The following is a 15,846-nucleotide window of genomic DNA, read 5'->3' on the forward strand; positions in this document are numbered from 1 at the left end:
AGGCCCCAGGGACATGCGACCCCAAATCCACCCCTGCCCTTCACTGCTGGGGAGGGGGAGCGCACCTGTCCTACCCTGAGGGACCCAAAGGTGGTGGTGGGTGCAGAGGGTGTCCCCACCTGGGCAGGGGCTGGGACAGTGGGGTGGCACAAGGAGCACACGGGCAGGCACCGAGGGTGGGAGGCACTGAGTGAGCCCTGGCACATGTCAGGGGGATGGGGAACAGCCAGGGCACAGCCTGGGCAAGAGGACAGCGGGCTGGAGGATTCATTGCAGCGTGGGAGGATTGATTGCAGTGTGGGAGGATTCATCCTGGCTTCCTGAGGGGCTGTGCAATGTAGTGCCCCCAGAGCAGCCCCACTGCACCATGCCAAGCAACCCTCCTCACGCCTCCTACCCCCATGGCTGGCTCCTGCCCATCCCTCCGTGCCCCGTGGGTGGCACCAGGGCTGGCCATGGCATGTCACAGAGGCCATCGAGCTCACCCCAGCACCGTCGGAGCTGCCTGTGGAGCCCGCCGGGGCTCCGGGGAGGCCGGGCCGTGCCCGGGGCAGGCGGGCCGGGGGGAGCAGGGCCGGGCGGGCAGGGCCGAGCTGCGGAGCTGTGGCCGGTATGTGTGTGGGCGGCTGCCGGGGTGGGGGAGAAGGAGGGAGAGGAAGCAGCACAGGCAGCAGCTCCTTTGATAAGCGGCTTCCTGAACACTTTCAAACCCTGCTGTCAGGCCGAGCGCACGGTGCCGCGGGCCTGGGCCGGGACCGAGGAGCCCTCGCCACAGGGCAGCAGGTAGGCAGCCCCCAGGGCACCAGGAGGGACAGGAGAGCCCCCAGGGCAGCTCCCAGGGCACCAGGCTGGGCAGGAGAGCCCCCAGGCAGTGCCAGGCCTGTGCCAGGGGTGGTGGGCATGTGTGTGTGCATGGCAGTGCCAGGAAGGCCAGGATGATTGGCAGGCCATGGGAGCTGAGGTGCTTCCCTGGCATCTCCCAGGTGTTTCCTGGCCAGACTAGGATGGGAGCCTGGGCTGTGTCTGGTCAGCAGCTGCTCTTGTCCTGCTTGGACTGAGAACACCCTGCATGGGGCATGGGAATGTTGTGAGTGGCAGCGGTGACGTTGCCACTCCCAGAAATGCCACTGGGCAGCAGCTCCTGCCCTAGCTGTGTTCCCAACCACCATGTGGACAGCAGCTCTCCACAAGACCTCCCCAAGCAGATGAGCTGACTGGGATCCCACTCTTTGCCCACCTAGAGCTCTGACTCTGCATCATTCCCTGGCTCTGGGTCTGTCTCCTGCTCATGGAGGAAGCAGGGGATGAGGAGGAGCTCAGATCCCAGGGTGCTGCCTGCACCATGAGGAGCTGTGCCCAGGGCTGAGTCAGTATCTCCTGCATCTCCCCACCCCTGGTGATGGAGGATGTCTGGCACCTTCCCCAGCTGGGCTGCCCCACGGCCTTTTGCTCAACCACCCAGATAAAGCAGTTTCCTCTCGACAGTTGCTGTGACCTGCAGGATGGAGGAGGCTGTCCTAGGGCCGTGAGGCTGTTGAGGGTGCCTGGTCTGTGTGTCCCTGCAGCAGGAGATGGCCAGGCTCCGTGCAGTGGCTACAGCCACCTCATGTCACCTGCTGAGCATTGCTGTGCTCAGACATTCCAGCTCCCATTCCCCCACCATGGCCCCAGGATGAAGCAGGGGGATGTGATGCGGAAGGGCTGGGAACACATGGCATGTGCTTCCATGGAGGTGGAGAGCATCTGGGGCTTCCCCAAACCAGAATGTGCCTGTCACCACAGGGTGGGTGTCTTCCCCTCAGGGGAGGCAGGTGGCCCTTGGTGCCATTCCCAGGGTCACCAGTGTGGGCTGCAGTGCTGCAGGCATCCCCTGCATACAGAGGCTGGGGATCCTGCTTCCAGGACAACTGAGCACTTAAAATCCGTCCTTTGCTTGCAGACCAACTGTGGGGGCTCCATCCAGCCTTGTGGTGTCTCTCAGATCTGACTTTTCTTTTCCAGCTGCTTCTCCTCTGATGGCTCCATGCTCTCCCAGGAGCTGAGAGCCCCCTGTGTGGCCCTGCTGTTCTTCAGGACGAGGGCTCTGTGGTTGCTGCAGCATGGTCCAGGCCTGCTTGGTGTGCTCCAGAGTTCATAGGGGCAGCCTGGCAGCCCAGGCAGCTGCAGAGGACATGGACAAGGCAGACAAGCCCAGTCCCCCTGCCAAGAAGCATGTGCGACTCCAGGAGAGGTGAGTGTGCCTCAGGGTACCCATGGCACTGCTCATCCCAGGCTCCCCTGACATTCCATCCTGCCAGCAGCTGCCAGCTCTGAGTGTGGAGGCAGCTCTGGCCCCCACCCAGCCCAGGACCAAAAACACCTTCTGTCCTTCAGGGGACTTTTCTTTCCCAGCAGAAAGGCCAAATGATCAGCTAGTTCCTTGTTCCTCAATCTCCCCATCTGCTGGCATCTCCATCTGGCCTTTGCTCAGTGTGGGGTGGTTTTAACTGATGGTGCAGTGGGGTAGGCTGTCCTTCTGTCCCAGGGTGGCAGTAGGTCAGCCAGGGACCACTGTGCCTTGCAGGAGGGGCTCCAATGTGTCACTAGTGCTGGATATGAGCTCTCTAGGGAACGTGGAGCCCATCCAGCCTGTCTGCACGCCACGGGACATCACACTGAAGTTTCTGAGGACATCCAGCCACGTGCTGAGGAAACAGGAGCTCCAGCAGCACGCCCAGAGCCTGGCACAGCTCCAGGAGGAGTTTTCGGTGCGATGATGACAATTTTCCCTCTCCCTCCTCACAGGAGGGGTGCCAGGGGCTGGCAGGGGTGGGGCTGACGGGGTGAACATCAGGCTCTGAGCCCAGGTGTGCCCCACAGACCCAGTGGGAGGGCAGAGGGTGTGGGCAGACAGAGGGGAGGGGTGCCCAGGTCCCACCTGCTCCTTGGTGCACACGTGTCCTGTTGGGGTCCCTGGAAAACCCTGCCCTGCCCTGCCCTGCCCTGCCCTGCCATGCCATGCTCTTCTCCCAGCACTGCCTCTCTGGAAGGAGTCCCACCACAACTAGAGTAAAGCCAGGACTCATCCCAAAAGCTAGCATCTCTGCTGATGCCCCTGGGTCAGGGTCAGCTCTGCCCTGCTGGGCAGCCAGGTCTGCCATCACCAGGGGATACACATGGCAGCAATGCGCTTTTCCTCACCGCTGTGTTCTCCCCCTGCAGAAAATCCCACCCAACTTTGTGAGTCCAGAGGAGCTGGAAATCCCTGGGCGTGCTTTCAAGGACAGATACAAAACCATTCTCCCCAGTAGGTGCCACTGTGTCCCTTTGCCTCCCGTTTGCCTGTGTTTGCCTGTGGAGTGAGGGGTGGCTCAGAGCAGCCCTGGCACTGGGGTGGGCACCCCTGGGTGCTGTTGCTGCTCCTCCTTGCAGGGGTATGCACAGTGCTGGGGGTACATGGGGAGCTGCTCCTACCCAGGTGTGCCTCACTCGTGGGGCCTTCCTTGTCCCGAGGGCTTGGTCCTGAGAGGGTAAAGGCTGAGGGTGTTGTGGAGGAGCTCAGCTGGGCTCTAGTCACCCAGGAATGCTGGGTTTTTCTTTACAAGACCTTTTAAGCTTCTGTGGATATCCTGGGGATCACTGCAGGTGAGTTACCCCACCTGCTCACTCTGGCACTGCAGGTTTGGGCTGTGCCCTGCTGGGGGAGCCAGGCTGAAGGGGGACAAGAACAGGCCTGAGGGAGGGTGCAGACAGCTCTGGGCATGGCATGGAGCAGGAGGGCTCAGCCTCCAGCCCCTGAGGCTGAGGAGGGAGGATGGGCAGGATCAGTCCCTTGGGTGAGACCTGTGACATCTTTCAGATCCTGAGAGCCGGGTCTGCCTCAGGAGGGCTGGGAGCCAGGAGGAAGACAGCTACATAAATGCCAACTACATCACAGTGAGTGTCCTCCCAGGGCTGCAGCCCAGGGCTCCCAGGGCATCAGGCTGCAGGTGCCACACTGGGTCACTGCAGGTGCCACACATGCTGGGGCACTGTCACCTGCTCTCCTGTGGCTGCCCTGGGGCTGCAGACTTAACTTGCCACCTCTGTTGGAGCTGGAGATGTGGCTCCATCTGCAGAGGGCAGATACACTGTTCCTGTGGTGGGAGAGTCTCACAAGGGAGCTGCTCTCAGCTCCTGGGTACACTGAGCACCCCAAAAGGCTACCTTGCAGTGGCTTCTCCATCTGCTCCTCACACACTGGCCCATTGTCTGGCAAAGGCATGGGAGGCAAGCTGTGTCAGCAGGTTATGGCAGCTCAGAGATCCTCAAACCTCACTCATCCTGGGATTTCCTCTCTGCTCAGGGAGCTTGCTGCAATTTCCCAGGAAGGGAAGTAATGAAGATGGGGTGTGGCTCATGTTTGGCAGGTGGTAGGGTTCCTTTCCAGAGACTGAGAAATCCCCAGAGCCTAGGGGATTACTTAGGCAATGTGGTTTTTATTCCATCCCTGTGCAAACCCTTCTAGGCTGCAGTCTCTGCCAGAATAGGATCTCTGTGAGCCAGGTGCCAGCTTTGCCTGGTGGGCAGGGTTCTGGCTGAGCAACTGATCTCACTGCAGCATCCTGCCCTTGGGGCTGCCCAGGGCCTGGGAAGCAGAGGGGGGCTGTGGGTGCTGAGAGTGAGGCAGTGAGGGAAAGCAGGACTTGGAAAAGCAGCCCACAAAAGGTGCTGGCTGGGGTGACACACAAACCCCTGGGAGGTGGAGCTGGAGGGCAGTCAGGAGCTTTTCTTTTCTGGTGCTGCTTGTGGCTCAGACCCACAGCAGCACCCAGCAGGGAGGGTGAGAGCTCCTTGAGATGGAGCACTGTGCCCAGAGCTGCTGGGAGCTCCAGGGGCAGTTTGCCCATGAGCAGCAGAGGAGCTGTGTCTTCCTGAGGCAGTCTGGCAGCTGCACATCAGGTGACACTGCCACCCTGTCCCTACACCCCGGGGTGTGGGACACCCAGGAATGCTGGACTTTACAAGGTCTTTTAAGGCTAAACTATTTAATTAAGAAATGACACCTAAATTATTTTCACTTTTAGCTCAATAACTCAAATAATAACTCAAAGTCCACAATGTGGGTTTTTTTGTCTAATTACAAAACACTACTTAAACTTATGAAGAATAAGGACTAGTAACTGCTTTAAAACTTCTATTTTAGTTCTATATATATTATTGTATTCTAAAACTCTAAACTCTTAAATTTCTACTCAGTGATATTACACTCTTCTAACTAAACTACACTATTAATCCTAGTGCTATCCATCAATTTTGGGAGCCCTCTCTACAGCTCCAGGTCAAACACAGTGTTCCCCTGTGGGTCAGTGCCTGCCAGCACAGAAAGTGTAAAACTCTCAGCATCCAGAACTCCAACATCTCCCCCTCTTGTTGCATCCCCTCTGCCTCACCTGGCTGATGGCAATGCACAAGCACTGCCTGTCCCTGTGGCACACACACCTGCACACACCTGTGCCCATTCCCCCCTGTGTGCAGCTGCTATTTCCTGACCCCTTCCTTCCCCTTGCCTCCTCAGAGGTCTAGCAGTGCAGGAATTTGTGGGCACATCAGAAAATTGGCAACCCATCCTGCCTGGGCATGCCTGGGAGGCACAGGAATCTGGGAGGGTTCTGCAGGTGCTTGATCACATCTGCCCCACCTGGAATTGATGCTCTTCCTGCTGAGGTGCTCCATGAAATGTTTTTGAGCATGGCTGTGGGGGGAAGGTGGAATTCCCACAGTTGACACCCCCAGGTCTCCTGAATGGAAAATCACATTTCCTAGGAAAAATAAATCATTTCAAGGCATGAAAATAGGGCTCTGCAAAATGTTCCTGAAAACATTCCTGTCCCTTAGCTGGGCCTGTGCAACTTCTTGTGAGACCAAACCATTTACAGATTGCTGGCAAGGACTGGATTTTCTATACCTCTGGCAATTTTATACCAGGAGAAGTGTCTGGGGACAGAGGATGCCTGGAGCTGTGAAGCAGGGATTCCTGCTTGTCCTTGTGGAAATTGCCACAGTGAGTGCAGCTCCTTGTGTGAGCTTTGCCTTACCAAGGCATCCATCAGCTGTTTGCACACTGATAGTGACCTTGGGTGTGCAAGGCCATCTGCATGATGGGACCAGTGGGGTGGGGAGGATGCCTGGTGGCTCCTCAGCAGGTCTGTAAAAGCATTTTAAGGACAGGTTTAGTAGGAAGCAGGACGTGTAGCTCAGTCTCTAAAGCGTGGAGGTGAAAAGCGTGGTGAGGGCTGGAGTGAGCTGGGCACAGCCCCGGTGCCCTCAGGGTGCCCCGGGTCCCTGACAGGCTGTGCTCGGCAGGGCTACGCGGGGCGGCCCCGGGAGTACATCGCTACACAGGGCCCCCTGCTGAACACCGTGAGCGACTTCTGGCAGATGGTGTGGCAGGAGGAGGCTCCCATCATCGTCATGATCACCGAGCTTCAGGAGTGCAAGGAGGTACCACGGAGCCTGCCCAGCCCTGGGCACAGCGGGAGGGGGTTGCTGATGGCACTGGAGGGCTGTGTGAGGCCAAATGTGGGGCTGTGCACCCACTCACTCTGCTATTGTCTCAGAGGGTTCCCTGATGAATCACAAGTGGAGGAAGAGATCCCCAGGGCTGCAGCCTTGGCCTTGTCTGGTTTTCCTCCTCACACAGCTGTGTGCTCTGGGCATGCTTTACCAGCTGGATAATAGGATAAAGTGTTTAGGGCAGCCCCCAGGAATGGGGCAGAAGCAGTGGGCAGCAGTGCCCCTCCAGCCCCCCAGAGCTCTGAGAGCTCTCAGCCAGGGGATCCAGCCCAGGGGAGAGCTCTGGGGTGCCAGAGGGGCACTGCTGCCCACTGCTTCTGGGATGGGAGCCAACAGCACCTGCCTGGGGGAGAAGTGAGAACTGGAAACTCTTTCCTGGCCATGTCCTTGCTCCCTTCTCTCTCTCTGCCCTGGGTCCTGGTGCATCTGGAAGCTTCCTGGGCTGAGCAGGGATACACATCCCTTGGGCCTGAAAGCCAGGGCAGAGCATGGGAGAGGTTGCAGGGGTAGGGATCTATCCCTTCTTTGCTTTCTCTCTCTATCACTCTACCTCCACCTTCCCCACTCCCCTACCACCCCCAATGTAAGGAACTCTCCCAAAAGCAATGACTCAAGCACAGTTCAAACATCCTTGAGGAGGGTCCTTGGGTGCCTTGAGCATCTCTACAGCCACAAACCTGCCTTCTTCTCCAGAAATGTGTTCACTACTGGCCCGAGAAGGAGGGCACCTATGGCCCCTTCACCATCCACGTGCAGGGGGTGAGCGAGTCTGTGGAGTACGTGGTGCGGGATCTCTCCATCCAGGTGGGTCTGAGCCTCATCCTGGGGGCACAGAGGGAGCACTTGGGGCCTAGCAGTGCCCCTGACACTCCTGGCATCTCTGATGAGATGGCAATGCTCCGTGACAGGAAAGAGGAGGGTTCATGATTCTCAGGAGGGCCCTGCCAGAGGAGGGGTGTGCAGAGCCTGGGGAGGCTGGGAGGGAGCAGGAGCCAGCCCTGGGGTGCAGAGGAGATGGGGTCATCTGGGCAGAGCAGCACCAGCCTGGTGTTTTTGCACTGTGTCACTGGGCTCTGCCCCATGGGCTCTGTGTCATCCTGGGCTGACCCCAGCCTAAAGGATCTGGCTTGCTTTGCCTGGACTCTGGTGGCAGTATTGGAACACTCTGCATCTGTTCCCATCCTCTGGGATGGAGACACATCCGTCTCTTCCTCATGTGTGGCTGAGGCTCAAAGAGGGATTCAGGAGGAGAGTAGCTGAAATGGGTATGGGCTGCTTGGGCTCTACTGAGCTGAACTCCCTGTTTCATCTGGCCTGTGCCCTCACATCCCCATTTCTCTTTGTCCTCTGCTGGAAAAGCTTGGGAAGGAATGCCGCAAGGTCAAGCACATCCTCTTCCCCTCCTGGCCGGACCAGCAGACACCTGAGTCAGCCAAGCCCCTGCTGCACCTGGTGGCCAAGGTGGAGGAGGCTCTGCAGACTGCAGCCAGCCCAGGGCCCATTGTGGTGCACTGCAGGTAAGAGCTTGCACCTCACCTGAGCCCTGTCTGTGCTCCTCGTCGGGGTCAATCCCCCGTGAGTCCTCACGCACAGGTCCCACTGTGGTACAGAAATCCCAGGGCACAGCCACCCCCCAGCAGAGCTGTCAATCAGCAGCTCCTGTCCTGGCAGCATGATGGTGGCATTAGAGTGGCATATCCTGCCACACTGGGCTCCGGCAGGGTGGGAGCAGGAGGGGTCTGCATTTGAGACCCAGCTACCAGCCCCACCCTACACCCACAGCTCCAGCTCTGGAAGATCCTGCTTGAGCCGGGAGATGGAACCAGGTGACCCCATGGTTGGTCCCTTTGAACCTGACCCATTCCTGCTTCCTGTGCCACCCAGCATGGCCTATGGCTTGGATGTAGAGCCATGTTTCAGGACAGCCCTCCTGCAGGAGGTGGCCTCTGCCTATTCTCTCCTTGCTGAGTGAATGTGGGAACAGTGGAGCAGAGCACCTGTTTGTCCCTAGGGAACATGCAGCATGCACTGCTGCAGGCTGAGTGCAAACCTGGTGCTGGGGTTAGAGCCCAGCTGGGAGGGGAGGGGCTGCAGAGCCCCCTGCACTGCACAAGGATGGGCCAAGACTGGTTTTGTGCTTGCAGAGCAGCCTCAGCCAGGCTGTACCACACAGCAAGAACTCCCTGCCATGGCAGAGTGACCCCAGCCCACAGCTTTTGGTGCCTGGCTCAGAACCTTGGCCTGGCAGCTGGGGCCAGGACCCCAGCATCCCTCTAGGCAGAAATCACAATCCAGGAGTACACCAGCTCAGCAACGCACGTGCAGGCAGTGGGTGCTGTGGGTGCTCACAGCTGTGTCTGCCCTGCAGCGCGGGCATCGGCCGCACCGGCTGCTTCATTGCCACCAGGATCGGGTGCCAGCAGCTGCAGGACACGGGGGAGGTGGATATCCTTGGCATCGTGTGCCATCTGCGCATAGACAGGTGGGTACACAGGGCAGGGGGCTCCCTGCAGGGTCCTGTTGGGTGCCAGCCTGAGAGCAGGGCTGTGGGAGGGATGTGGCAGAGACATGGGGATGGGCATCCTAAGGGGCACGGGCATTATTTCTGCTGGAAACCAGAAGGGTGTCTGGGGGATGCAGGTGTGTGAATAGCAAACAATTCCCAGTGCCAGGCTGGTTCTGCAGTCAGAGCTCTTGTAGCTCTGACATGAGGGCATGAGGGAGAGGAGAGGGACTGTGAACCTGGCAGCCATCTGCTCCTCCCGTCCTGCTCAGCCACTAAATCCAGAAACACTCCACCTGGCCACTTTTCAAGAAATACAGGTGAAAATTAGCACCAAATCAGCTGCTAATCTCATTTTGAACAGCCCAGCAATGCTTCTGAACCACTCTATTCTTTGGGCTGCTCTCGTGCCTGTTTCAGAGGCATCTTGACATGGCTGGTAAAGCAGGAATGTTTGCGCCCTGGGAGCAGAGAGCTGGAGCAGGGTTCTGTGTCTGGTGAAGTGTCATTGGGCCCTGCCTTTCCCTGGCAGGGGTGGGATGATCCAGACGAGTGAGCAGTACCAGTTCCTCCATCACACGCTGGCTCTCTACGCCTCCCAGCTGCCAGAGGGGGCAGCCTACTAGTGCAGGGCTCCCACCGGGCCTGTGGCTCCCTGCTCTGACCTCTCCTGCACCATCTTGGGGACACCTTCACCAAAACCCCTCCTGATGCTGCCAGGCCACAGAGCAGCAGCATGAGTATCCCTTGGGATGAGCACAGCCCAGCCAACCCCGACTGTGGCTTTGGACCCTGGGGATGAGCAAGGTGAGGTGCTGCACTGCCTGCTCGAGGTGGCCACTGCTGCTGGCTCCAGGTAGATTTCACCCATAGAAAACAGCTTTGGCTTTTGAGAGGTGCAAGATCCTGACCAAGAAGAGCAAGCTGTGTGGAGGAACTGCAGCTGGCAGATGCTGGGAGCGTGGTTTGCCTTTCAGCTGCACACAAATGTCCACCCTGTCAGACACAGCGCTGGTGGAACAACCCTGAAATAAACAGAGCCTCTGTCCTGGCTGTGCATCCTTTGTGGGCAGGGCTGGGCTTGCTCCAAACATGCACCAGTAAATTCTTCTTGCTAAAGACACACCTTGATGGCTTGGTGCACAGTCACTAGCAGCGTTCTACAGATTGCTTTCCTTTCCACCTTCAGCCAACACCTTCTCAACAGCCTTAAAGTACAATCATAGAATTGCTAAGGTTGGAAAAGACCTCCAAGATCATCGAGTGCCACCTCTGATCAAACCCCACTGAGCCCACTAAACTGCATCATGAATTGCCATGTACATTTGTTTCTTGAACACCTCCAGGGATGGTGAGTCCACCACCTCCCTGGGCAGCCTGTGCCAGTGCCTGAGCACCCTTTCAGGGAAGAAATTTCCCCAATATTCAACCCAGACCTCCCCTCTCTCTAGCAGGGGAGATTCCCAAGTGCAGTTTGCAAGTGATGTGTTCCCAATTGCCTTTTGTTACATGAGGGTGGGGATTTTTAATTTTTTTTTTTTCTGAAATCAGAACAAAATAATATTTGGTTTTATTAGGTTGTCCTTTTAACTGATAAATCCGGGGGAAAAAATAGAAGATGGAAAAACATTTTGTCAAAAAGCATGGAGATGGAAATACTCTGGGAAGTATTTTGAAGTACTGTGAAGGTATACAAAGCTGCCCTTGCCAATGGGCATCAAACACCCACTTGGGCAGTGAGGGCTGTGAAGGAGATGGGAAATGTCCAGTCTGTGCCTACCCATGTCCTAAGCCCTGACATGACCCAGTGTGAGATCCAGGGAGAAAAGGCTCAGTCTTCCTGCTGAATGAGTCTGAGCTTGCCTGGGCTCCCTGAGCTTCCCCAGCTCAGGGCTGTGTGCATGACTACCCCTTCCCCACTCCATGGCTCCCCAAAATGCAGCTGAATTGCTGCCCAATGGTCTTCCCTGCCCACTTCCCTCCCTTGGCACCAGGAACAAATCTGCTTCCTGGCCCAGGAGCAGGAAAAGGAGATCTCAAGTGACATCCTTTCACCTGCTGCATTTCCATCCCCCTGGCAGAGAAATCCCCCTGCTCCTACTGCCAGGTCAGCCCTTTCTCATGCCCCAGCCTGCCCAGCCAGGTGATTTGGGGGAGAATTGTGTTCTCTGTGGGACTCCTGTGTGATGCTCAGGCACTTGGAGAGGCTGTGGAGCTTCTGCAAGCTCCCTGTGGGTGAATGCATGGCTCAGGCCTTTGTCCTTTCAGGTAATTTGGTGTAACACTGTTGCCTTTGTATCTCTGAGACACCCATAGAGATTTGAGTTGTGAGACAGGCTTTATTCAGCATCCCCCTCCTCAAGTCTTTCCTCATCCATGGCCATCAGGCAGGAGAAGTTGAAGACTTGCAGACTGCACCTGGACAGTTTTCCTGCACTCCTGGACAGCAGGACACACACCATTTTCCTCATGCTTTCAGTTTGCTGTCCAGAGGAGAGCTCTTAGGACAGGCTCAGGCCAAGGGCTGCCTGAGGGTCTCCCAAGTCATGCAGGAGCAGCACCAGGATCACAGCTGGGCCAGGGGTGTTGTCACCTCCTCCCAGATTCCCCATCAGGCGCTGGGAGTTTTTCCAGCTCAGCTGTCTGATGCAGATTATGATCAGTTAAGCAGGTTTCCTGCCTTTTGATCTCAGTTTCTACCAGCTCCATCTGCTCCACACTTACCTGGCCCCTGTGGGAGTTCTCTCCATGCTCTGCGCACTGACCCCCTGAACCATCCCCTGTGTTAATGCCAAACCCTCCCTGGGCTCACCCCACATCAGGGGTGCTGCAGGGTTTGTGTAGCACAGTTTGTGGTGATGGGGAGTGGGGCCGGCCCAGCCTCATCCCCAGTGGGTGCAGCTGTGAGAAGCAGGTGAGCAGCACCCACAGCAATGAGCCATGGAGTGCCCAGGTGTGATGAGCAGCCACAGAGGGAACAGAGGGCACACAGGGGCAGTGCATGAGCATGAGGGTGTAAAAGGCTGGGCTAAAGAACAAGAGCACATGCTTGAAGCCTTCTGAAGTGGTGTGGTGCTACTCTGTGTGGGTTGAAGCCTTCTGATGTTACATGGTGACACTCTGTGTATTGTGCCCATCTCAACTGTAGCATGTGCTGTGACAGGTTTGAGCTGCTCTGGCATGTCCTGAGAAACTGCCTCAGGTCCATTAAGAGCACAGGGTGCCAGCAGACAGAGGAAAGGAATCTCTCCAAAATCTTGTGCTTTCCCAAGCCCTGGGCTAGCATTAAGCCCCTGAACCTGAAAAGAGATTTCAGCACAGCTAAGATTGCTGCTGTGCAATATTCCATGGTTTTCCTGGGCCTTATATGAGTCCAAATCCAGCTAGCTCAGACTCTAGCCCACACAGACTTGCATAGATGAAAGTAAAACATGAGAAGTGCTCTTCTCCACGTGGGTACAAGTACCTTGTTTATTGGCTTGGTGCAAGACATTCTAACGGCAACAACCCAGGTAGAATAAGAGAACATGGAACCCTCACAAGGAAGTTTTATACCCTAGGGGATGGGGGCGGGGGAGAGAGGATTGCAGCCAATGGGATGTCCTTGGGGAGGGGTATGAGGGATAAAACCCATCCAAGTGACCTAACATACTTAGTAAAGAATTCCCATCACCCAGTGCAAACAACAACTAAATAAACTATTTAGTGCAATACAACACTGCTGTTCCTCAGTTCCCTACTTAAACCCCAGGTATGGGCCCAGCTGTCCTTATCCTGCTCACAGTGTTCCTGTGCTCCAGGGGAGGTACAGCCCAGCCAGGCAGGCAGAGCTGGGAGTCCTGGGTTGCAGCATCCTGAGAACCATGTCCCCAGGGCTCAGGAGAAGTCCTTCCTCCACACAAACATAAAACAGTTTGGGTTTCAAGTCCATCTAGTCCCAACCCCTTCCACTATCCCAGGTTGCTCCAAGTCCAACCTGGCCCTGGGCACTTCCAGGGATTGGGCAGCCACAGCTTCTCTGTGCCAGGGCCTTGCCTCCCTCTTTGTGAAACAGTTCTTTCTTACATCTAAGAAAATATATTAGGTATAAAGATACAAGATATAAGATCCTGTCCTATGCACATGACTGTAATTTTGGCCTGGGGTTTTCCAGGCTGGTAGTCCATTCCCCCTCCTTGGAACAACTCACTGGGATAGGAAGAACAAAACATGGTGACCACGTGGCACACATCACTGTTGTGGCACACACCAGCTTTGGTGGTGGCAAGTAGACCCAGAATGCTCCAAATTCACTTGCAGCTGGTGGAAAGCTTCAATGCCATCAAACACAGCACTGCTTCAGCAGGTCCTTGGAAAGGCAGAGCATGTGCCAAAATCCAGCACTTTGAGTAATGAGTAACAGCTTTGCTCTCAGGTGAGTGATGGTAACTACAGGCTCCAACAGCACCTGTGGACTCCAAATAATCAGTGACCAAGCCATCACCAGGAAAGGAGACATTTCAGGGCATACTTTGACATTTCCAAGCAGCACTGGGGTGCCAGGATCTCAAGAAGGCCCCATAGGAGCACCTGCAGCAGGTGGGAGCCCACAGAGGATGAGGCCCACAGCAGCACCCACTCAGAGCCAGAGGGGGGCTGGGAGCACCTGGACCACTGTGGGACATGGCAGTGACAGCTCTTGGTGCTGCTCCTTGGTAAGCCAGGGTTAAACTCAGCCAGGGGAGCACCAGGAAAAGCCTCCCCTCACCCACGTGGGCTGGCACAGCCCTGACCTCTGCTTCCTTAAGGAATTTGGTTGAGCATCCATATCAAACCCTCCTGGGAATGTCAAACATGTTATGGAGAAGTCTGGGGCTCTCAGGTCTGGAGAGGCCCTGGGGTGGTGCCAGCTCTTGCACAGGACTCTGCCCAGTCCCCAGCTCTGGCAGGGACACCACGGGGTGACACCATGGGGACAGATCTGCTGTGTGACCCCTGCAGGTGCCACCACGGACCCTCTGCAGGGAGTAGAGCTTGGGACCCTGGTTCAAACCAGTGGGAAACAGCCAAATGTCCCCAAATCTGTCAGGGCTGACTCCCCTTGATGGAAATAAGGGAAATAGGGTGGGTGGGGTGGGGATAGTGCATGAAAATGATCTTTTTTACTCATTTGTTCATGTCTCCTAGTGTGGGGGTGAGCTGTAGTGCCTGCTGTGAGGAGTGAGTTTGGTTTGGGCACTGGATGGGCAGTGTCTGTGGCAAGGACTGCAGAAACATCCAGGGGCAAACTTGAACAGCTTCAGTGCTACAGGAATGCTGAGGGGAAGCCCCAAACTGGTGTAGGGACATTCTTTGGGCTGGAATGTTTATTAAAAATCTGTTTTCCCCCTGTATTCGTGGGGCCCCACCTTGAATGGTGGGTACAGTTTTGGGCCCCTCATGAAAAGAAAGGCACCCCAAGTGCTGGAGCATGTCCAGAGAAGGGAATGGAGCTGGGGATGGGGCTGGAGCACCAGGGCTAGCTGGAAAGGGGCTCAGCCTGGAGAAAGAGAAGGCTCAGGGGGGACCTTCTGGCTCTGCACAACTCCCTGACAGGAGGGGGGAGCTGGGGGGAGTTGGGCTCTGCTCCCAGGAAACAGAGACACAGGACAAGAAGAAATGGCCTCAAGTTGCACTGGGGGCAGTTTAGATTGGATATTAGGAAAGATTTCTTCACCAAAAGGGTGGCCAGGCCCTGGCACAAGCTGCCCAGGGCAGTGGTGGAGTCACCATGGGACATGGTTCAGTGGTGACCATGGCAGTGCTGGGATCTCAGTTGGACTCAAAGGTAATAGAGGACTTTTCCTATCTGAACAATCCTCTGATTCTATTAAAAAGAAAATCTTCAAGAGAAATTACATGCACGATTTGGGGGATGATGAATTTTTCACTGGTATGAGGAATTCTGAAGGGGTGATTACAGAAAACAATGATATTTCTGCTTCCTCAGGCCTCCCTTCAGGGGCACAGGGATCCTGAGCAGGCTGCAGCAGCTTGGAGAGCAAAATGCTTTCTGTCTCCAAAACTAAAGTCAGTTTCCCCCTGTCTTATAGCACATGAGGGAAACTTCCCCACCATTAATTGTCAGGGACTGTGAGGTGAATTGAGCCCCAACCCACTTTCCCTATTTCCTGTCCCATTTGTCTCAGGCAGCCCCAGCAGTGGATTCACCACTTTGTCTCTCACAGAGCACCAGCAACCTCTACACGTGGGCTCTGCCCAGCAGCTGCTGCAATAAAGGACCTGCTGTGAGGGAACTGCACACAGCCTGGTGTGTCAGTCCTTGCTTTGGCCTGGCTCAAATCCCACGTGGATGGAACTGAGCCCTGTTGGAGTGGCACAGCCAGGCAGCCCCTGCCCTGAGTGCTCAGCACAGTGTGGGAGAGCACAGCAGAGCCAAGGCACAGCCAGCACACCCCTGGGGCAGCTCTGCACCCCCAGCCCAGCAGAGCTGAGCAGGGCCAAAGCAAGAGGGTTTTGAGGCTGCTCAACCTGATGGCTGAAGGCTACTGTGGCGGCAGGCTGGGTACAGGTCTCACAGGAACATCCTTTGAGGGAGCTGCGCCTTTGGGTTGTGTCTCATTCTCCAGGTGGGAATTGTCAGCTTCTGTGACATTGCTCGGGGCTCCTGGCACCCCCTATGGCCCCCAGCTCTCCTGCACACCCCTGCTCAGCCCACACCTGCACCCCTAGTTCTCCTGCACTGATCACACCCTGCACCCTCAAGTACCCCAGGACCTCTGCAACCCCTGCACCCTGCATCTCCCCCACCCAGCACTGCCCTCACTGTC

At 56.4% G+C, this 15,846-nt stretch overlaps 1 protein-coding gene across 2 annotated transcripts; it reads left to right on the plus strand.

The window, feature by feature from the left end:
- The first annotated feature begins 646 nt into the window (after positions 1 to 646).
- Positions 647 to 10,162, plus strand: PTPN7 (protein tyrosine phosphatase non-receptor type 7). Of its 2 annotated transcripts, XM_009097327.4 has the most exons (10): positions 647 to 783; positions 2,002 to 2,230; positions 2,564 to 2,747; positions 3,202 to 3,286; positions 3,839 to 3,915; positions 6,325 to 6,462; positions 7,228 to 7,338; positions 7,894 to 8,051; positions 8,903 to 9,016; positions 9,570 to 10,162. In XM_009097327.4, the coding sequence occupies exons 2-10, from the start codon at positions 2,100 to 2,102 to the stop codon at positions 9,661 to 9,663; spliced, it is 1,092 nt and encodes a 363-aa protein (XP_009095575.1). In that variant the 5' UTR covers positions 647 to 783; positions 2,002 to 2,099; the 3' UTR covers positions 9,664 to 10,162. The 2 variants fall into 2 exon arrangements, with proteins under 2 accessions (XP_009095575.1, XP_050841372.1); XM_050985415.1 differs by lacking the exon at positions 6,325 to 6,462.
- Positions 10,163 to 15,846: the final 5,684 nt, after the last annotated feature.

Source organism: Serinus canaria, chromosome 26 (assembly GCF_022539315.1).
Source record: "Serinus canaria isolate serCan28SL12 chromosome 26, serCan2020, whole genome shotgun sequence".
Lineage (NCBI taxonomy): Eukaryota > Metazoa > Chordata > Aves > Passeriformes > Fringillidae > Serinus > Serinus canaria.

Coding starts and splice junctions, on each gene's coding strand:
- PTPN7 (XM_009097327.4), top strand. CDS start 2,100: ATGGTCCAGGCCTGCTTGGTGTGCTCCAGAGTTCATAGGGGCAGCCTG. Junction 2,748..3,201: donor AGCTCCAGGAGGAGTTTTCG/GTGCGATGATGA, acceptor CTCCCCCTGCAG/AAAATCCCACCCAACTTTGT. Junction 8,052..8,902: donor CCCATTGTGGTGCACTGCAG/GTAAGAGCTTGC, acceptor TCTGCCCTGCAG/CGCGGGCATCGGCCGCACCG.